At 26.8% G+C, this 7,615-nt stretch overlaps 1 protein-coding gene across 1 annotated transcript; it reads left to right on the forward strand.

Moving 5' to 3' along the window:
* The first annotated feature begins 2,177 nt into the window (after positions 1–2,177).
* On the forward strand, positions 2,178–2,649 carry LOC135927488 (uncharacterized). Its single transcript, XM_065463495.1, has 3 exons — positions 2,178–2,298; positions 2,342–2,548; positions 2,599–2,649. Exons 1-3 carry the CDS (start codon positions 2,219–2,221, stop codon positions 2,639–2,641), a joined length of 330 nt encoding a protein of 109 aa, XP_065319567.1. The 5' UTR covers positions 2,178–2,218; the 3' UTR covers positions 2,642–2,649.
* The last annotated feature ends 4,966 nt before the right edge of the window (positions 2,650–7,615 follow it).

Below are 7,615 nucleotides of genomic sequence, written 5' to 3' on the forward strand. Positions count from 1 at the left end.
TAGTAAATAGAGCTGATTCAGGGTTATCAATGATTTGCATGTCAGCTTTCTGCGCTGATAATGCCTCTGTAAATTTTAGCAAACACCAAAGTTACCGAATTGAGGCAGCACAATAATGAATTCAGAGTTGTTAAAAGATCGAATCAAAAGATCGACGATCCTGGATTCGATCGCAAATTTGTCAATTTTACGAGATTTATGATTCTGACTTAAATTGAGGATCGAGATCGAGATCATTTTGTTTAAAATTCGATCCCGATCTTTTTAAAAATTAATTTTTTACTTAAAAACAATAAATAAAATAAAAATTTTGAAAATTAAATTAAAATATTATTTTTAAAAAAAATATCTATCTTCATATTTTATCAACTTCCATTATCAACTTCCATTATCAACTTCCATTATCAACTTCCATTATCAACTTCCATTCCACCATTTATTTTATAGATATATTTATTCATTTCCTAAATTTTACGAGATTTAGAGCTCTTACAAGTTATTTAACATAAATTTATAATAATATATTAATATTTATTTTAATAGGTAAATGTAAATGTCCATTATAGATTTAGAAGATTCTATTGCTTCTACTATTGATGTAACAGCAGATATAAGTGAGAATGAGAATCTTTTACCATTTTTGAAATTACGTAAGTATTTTACTTTATGTGAAATGGATGAAAGCAACTCTTATAATATGATCAGCACCAAATGCCGTCTCTGTAAAAAGATAATATCATCTTCCAAAATATCATCCTCGAACTTAAAGAGACATTTACAGGTAATTCTTTTAAATTTTTTTTATTTAATAATCTTAATGTCAACATGTTTAAATTTAATTTATTACATTCCTGAGTTGAGCAGATCCTACAGAAATAGAATCTAGATACAGATTCTTTATAAAAAAATGAATTATTAGATACAGTATAATTAATAAAATATTGGATGAAGAGTTAATCTTGGTTTTGTTATTTATATATAATAATTAGGCATTTATTTTTTAATATTACTATTATATTAGTTTAATTTTCAAAAGAAGAGTATTTATAATAAATGGAAGTGTAATAACTAATAATTAAGCCTTTATAATGTATTTTGACTTTCTTTAATATAATTAAAACATCCAGTTCAATGTTATTTGTATTGAACTTAGCAATGTTTCACCAAAAGAAAAATAAATATCTATTCTATTATTTCTTTATTATAATATGTTAAATCTAATCAATTAGTATTATAGTTTCAGTTTGAGCTTGAGCTTGATTATATAATCCTCTTGACAACATTTTTAGGGCTTTTTTAAATAATATATTTTGAATTGAAAGTATTTTTTGTATCATTTGACTCAATCCATAAGTTCTTAAATGCCAAAAAGCCTCATTATATTCATAATAGGAAAATACTTCATCAAAATCTTTGGCCCATATCATCTTGGGCAACTTTTAATAATGATAGACAATATTGTAAACTTAAATTTTCAAGATAACCTACCCCCTTTTAACCACTAATAAAACATACTTTAATATGTTTAACAATTTGTTGAACCCTTAATCCATAGTTCTTAAATGCCAAAAAGGCTAATTATATTCATAAATAGGAAAATATTTTATCAAAATCTTTAGCCCATATCATCTTGGGCAACTTTTAATAATGATAGACAAAGACAATATTGTAAACTTAAAATTTAAAATAACCTATATGAACCTTTTTTAACCATATATAAATTAAATAATATACTTTAATATGTTTAACAAAATTTGTGTTGAAACCTTTATCATTTTTTTGTTTATATAGGTTTTACATTCAGCCTGTACATTGTTTTTTTTAACTTAAAATTTCCATATAAAATTTTAAAAATGAAATTTGATTCAGGAGAAGTTATTTTCATCCAACTTTGTTACATACTATTTTTTTCTTTTATAAAGAAAAAGCCAAACACCTCAACGAATTCTCTACACAAAAAAATATATCACTGCAAAACCAAATTAGTTCTGGTTGCAAATCCAGACAATCTAAATTAAATTTTAACAATCTAAACATTCCAGCTGTATCGCAAAAAACAGCAGACAAGGTTATCATGGATTTTATTATTGACACCTTCCAACCATTGTCTCTGGTTGATCATCCTTCATTTGAAAAAATGATTAAAACTTTTTTTCCTGCGACAAAAATTATTTGTCGCCAAACACTGGGCAACAGGATATCTACTTCCTTCTCTTATATGACGACAAATCTTATAAGAGATTTGTCTGAAGTTTCTTATGTATGCACCACTGCTGATTGTTGGAGTGGTCATCGAAGGTATATTATATTTATATGAATTTTATAATGTTTATTTTATTAGGGCTTTTATTGGACTTACTGCACATTGGCTGGATCCTTTAACCCTCAAGAGAAGGTCAGCCGCTTTGGCACTGAGGAGGATAATTGGGAGGCAAACATATGATGTTTTGGCCAACGAAATCATGGGTATCCACAAGTTCTATAAAATTCATAATAAGGTGGTGAAGATGGTGACTGACAATGGAACCAACTTTGTCAAGACATTTAAGTAATATTTATATTTAGCAAAAAATATTTAAATAAATTTATTTTTTCTAGAGTTTTTGGAGAAAATGAAGAAGGTATGAGGATATGGAATTGATAAATTTGGATGACATATTATCCGTTGATGACCCAATTATTTCTACTATCAGCCTACCAAAACATCAACGTTGTTGTTGCCATAATCTTAACCTTATTGCAACAACAGATGCGGAGATGGCAGATAGTGATCTCAATTATAAACGAATATCTAGATCCACTTTTGCAAAATGTTTTGCTTTAATTAATAAATAAAATATGTCGTCAAAAATGGCGGATATTTTATTGGAGAAATTGGGAAGATATTTAATAGCTCCCAACAAGACAAGATGGAATTCTTATTATCAATCCATGAAATTAATAGATAAGATGCTTTCTGAAAAGTTTTCAGAAGTAGAACAAGTATGTGATCAAATTGGATTTGCAATGTTTAGGCAAGAGGAATGTTTTTTTGTTAAAGAGTATGCAACAGTAATACAATGATATTCTCTAAATAAATTTAAATTTTATAGGTTATGGTGGCGATCTCGTTAAAAATCTTGGAACGGGAGGATAATATAGAGAAGGGATATCTAACTCCCGTTCTATCGATATTGATAGATAAATTAACGAAATTTAGCTGCCTGCGGTATTGTCAGCCCCTTGTAGATAGTGTTCTTAGAGGTATTGATAAAAGGTAATATTTTTTTATGCAATTATTTTATATTATCAGATATCTGCAAAATATATTAAAAAATTGCAAAGATCTGGCAAATTTAGTAAAATATTAACAGGCCAGTTCTACTAAACCTCTGGTATCTATTAAAATATTAATGGGCCTTTGAAGACATTAAAAATTTATTAGATTATTTGAATTTTAAGCTAATATTTTGATTAATATTCTTTGTAAATAAATTACAATGTTAATTCCTTTGTATATTAAGTATTAAGTTTACATTTGATCAATATTTATGATATGACCCAAATATAAATAAATACCATACAGATGATGTGCCAGACTTGACTGTAAAATTTAAGGGTTAAGTTTTGCAGATACTTGATTTGATTTAAAAATGAACACTTATTTAATAATAAATTAATTATCATTTCATAATATAGATTTCCTTCATTGTATGAAGACAGTAACATTTTGGCAGCCATGATTCACCCGAAATTTAAACTTAATTGGCCTTATATTAATCTGCCACAAAATATGATGGTAAAAGAAAGATTAGTTGTCCATTTGAAAAATATGCAGGAACAACCATATGCGGATACCTCAAATGAATGTATGGATGACATTGATGCTTTTTTGGGGAAAAATACTGTACAAAATGCTTGTTCCGTTAAAAAAAAATTTATTCAAATGATGATTCCATGAATATTTTTAATACTTATATTAATTTTAAAAAAATATTTATTGATTATAATACACCTTTGCCATCAAGCGCTCCTGTGGAGCGCTTGTTTAGTAAAGCTAATCATGTTCTAAATGAAAGACGCGGATGTTTAAATGATGATAATTTAGAAAAAATTTTATTATTAAAAGCTAATTTTAATTATAAATAAATATATTATATTTATTATTCAATTAACAATAAATTTCTACCATATTTAATTTATTTTTATATTAGTTAATTTTGCATCGGTTATATTATATTATTATTCAATTACAATAATTTTTAACATATATTAGTTAATTTTGCATCGGTCAGAAATTTCCTTCAGAAATTTAAATAGAAAAAAAGATCGGATCGCGATCTTTTTTTAAAAAAAGGTCGATCCTGGATTTCGATCCTCTTTTTTTGAAAAGATCGCGTACGGGGATCGGTTAACAAGCCTGAATGAATTAATACCAATAGGCTGTATATGCCATATACTACATAATTCTTGCAAGAAGGCAATAAATGTACTATCTGTGGATGTCGAAATAATTGTGATGAAATGTTTTAACGAATTTAGTCATCAACTAAAAAGATTTAATGAATTAAAAGAGTTGGTAAAGTGGTCTGACTTGGAATGGTGTGAGTTGTTGCGATATATACCTATTAGGTGGTTGTCATTAATACCTGCCATCGATAGAATTTTAAAATTTTACAAACCCTTAAAAAAATACTTATTAAATAAAGATTTTAAAAGCTGTCCTAAAATTTTGAAAAATTTTTTAGAGTATGAAATGGCAGAAGCATATTTGGGATTCGTTTCACATGTAGGAAATCTAGTTCATGCAGTTAATATTCAGTTGCAATCAGTATTCTTTATAAAAAATATTCACAAAATCATGCTACAGCGCTGTTTATCTCTACAGTTAAAAATTGATAATAAATTTTATGGCGCTTGTGCTAAAAATATTATATTATAATGTTCAAATAATACTCTAATACATTTTTAAATGAAGCAGATATTTTTATTAAGACAATTTTAAAATAATTACAATCAAAATTTGATTTTAATAACTCTATTTACAAATGTATAAATATTATGACCTTAGAACAGAAACCATCAATTGATGGTTTTTATAATTAATAAATATATTTAAAATACCGAAAGACATTGATTTCTTGTTTGAGGAGATTGTATTTCTCTCTATTATTTATGATTCGCCAAAATACTTAAAGTTAGATGGTCTAAAAGCAGAGGAGAAATGGGTATTTTTCGTAATAACGATAAATCCCCATGCTTGGAAAAAATATGCAAGTATGTCTTCTTCTTACCTCATTCTAATGCCTCATCCGAGCGCATTTTAAGCCTGGTGAGGACTGCCTGGAAAAAGGAGAGAAATAGGATTGCTTTAACAACATTAGAGGCCGAGCTAATGATTAAACAAATATATAATGTCATGCCAGGAATTTTATAAATATCTCAATAACGACGGTAAACATTTAGTTCTATTATTTAAATCTCAAATAAAATATAATTAAGTTTTAGCAATGGCGCCATAAAATTTATTGTCAATTTTTAACTGTAAAGAAGAATACATTTGCAGCATAATTTTATGAATCTTTGTTAAGATTCTTCTGATTGCAATTACACATTAACAGCATGTAGTAGATTTCCTACATGTGAAATCATTCCTAAATATACCTCTGCCATTCATTATTGAAAAAAATTTTCAAAATATTAGGACAGCTTTTATAATTTTTATTTAAGAAATATTTTTTTAAAGGTTTATAAAATTTTAAAATTCTATCGATGGCGGGTATTAACATATCGCAACCAACATTGTGCTGACACAATTCTGTAAATACACTCTGTTTTTACCAAATTCACTGAGGCATTATCAGATCAGAAAGCTGAAATGCAATTTATGATAATCTCGAATCTGCTATATTTACCATTATATGGTTAGCTATGTCTTTGGATTTTTCGCTATTTGAGGGGAAAAAATTTAATAGTTTTATTGAAACGACCTTAATTTTGATGAAATAGCGGAGGATCAAGGGAAATATATTAGATGCATCTGTTAAAATTACATATGTATGCCCATTTTTTTCAAATCGTCAAGAATTGACTTCCTGGATTTAGGCCCTAAAATATTGATGATAGACTTGCTCATTTTTGTTCTACAAGTATAGTTTTCATTTATATTAGAGTCGTTAAATATTATGGGAAAAAGATTTTACCAACATTGTGATGCTAAGTATCTCTGTGAATGTTGTACTACAAAATAAGTGATTAAAATTCCCGCTACTGTAGTTTCATCTGTATTATTTCTTATTTTTGGAGTACCTTATTATGTATTTAAACGTGATACGTGTTAATTAAGCGCATATCCCTTGTAAAATTAAAATCGTTTTTTTTTTATAAAATTTTATCTTGTGTTTACATATTTAAAAAAGATCGTTGGTTTTTTTTATAAATTAATATATTTTAATAAATCAAGATGTTATTTTATTTTGCAAAATAGTTACCGACTTTGTATTTATATAAACTAAATAAAAAATAATATGCGCCCGCAAAAAATTTTTTTTAGCAATTTTATATTTCTACCGCAATTTTTATATTTCTCCGGCATAATACCAAATTTCTCCCGCAATTTGAAAATTTTGACCTGGCAACCCTAATATAGACATGTGCGCCGACAGCATTTTCTGCGACGTTTTATTTAAAACGATCGGCAGGCCGCGGCGTCAAATATTTTTTTAACTTAAATTTTATAATTACAATTATAAATTAATTGGAAACACTTTTAAAATAAAATTTATGCTTTATTATGTTTATATAACTACAATTTGATGATTTTATTAAATTATAATTATCATGTATAAATATTATTTTATTTAGATATATAGGACATAATAATGATCTTTAAGAGTTCAGAGTGAGCCCAGTTATAGAAACACGCTCTCTAGGTGCTCGTAGCTGGAAATCACGGGACCTTTCTAGCTAATATTGAAAGTTTAGGAAGATCCAATGTTCTTATCTTCCAAAAATCTATCTTTTATCTCCTAAATGATAAGGCGAAAATAATAAATAACACTCTTTTTCTAGACTTGCTAAATAGTCTTGTTGTTCCACTTATAATTATGAATAGATATTTCGTAGCCTATGATAAATAATCGAATGAACAACTTCCGTCGTTTCACAGTTGGTTAATTTGTCCGTGTAAGGCAACAGAGAGGTAGCGTATTGACATAAAAATTGTACCGGAGTAATTTTTTATTTCTTTAAATATTCATTTACTATGTTTATAGATTGAAAACGAGAATCCAAAAGTGCTCGACCTAAGTAAAAAATAAAACAAAGAGAAAACATATAAAAAAATAATAATTTAAGAGTTTTAAAATACTACCTGAAGATCGATTATTAGAAATTGTGATCAAAAAGCATATTTTAAGGGATTCTATGGAAGGACTTTCATATTCTTTTACTATTAAATGATTTTTAACATTTAATTGTTTTAGTTCTGCTATGTTTATATATGTTATAATGGCAATAAAATAAAAATCATTAATTTAAATTTCCTTTATGATAAAAAATAAATTTTATATGATGAGCTGTTGATTGCATTAAGATAATATTTTATTACTCCTTATGTAATAATTAATGGTCTTAT

Source organism: Gordionus sp. m RMFG-2023, chromosome 3, assembly GCF_954871325.1.
Source record: "Gordionus sp. m RMFG-2023 chromosome 3, tfGorSpeb1-WG-v2, whole genome shotgun sequence".
Classification (NCBI taxonomy): Eukaryota; Metazoa; Nematomorpha; class Gordioida; order Chordodea; family Parachordodidae; genus Gordionus; species Gordionus sp. m RMFG-2023.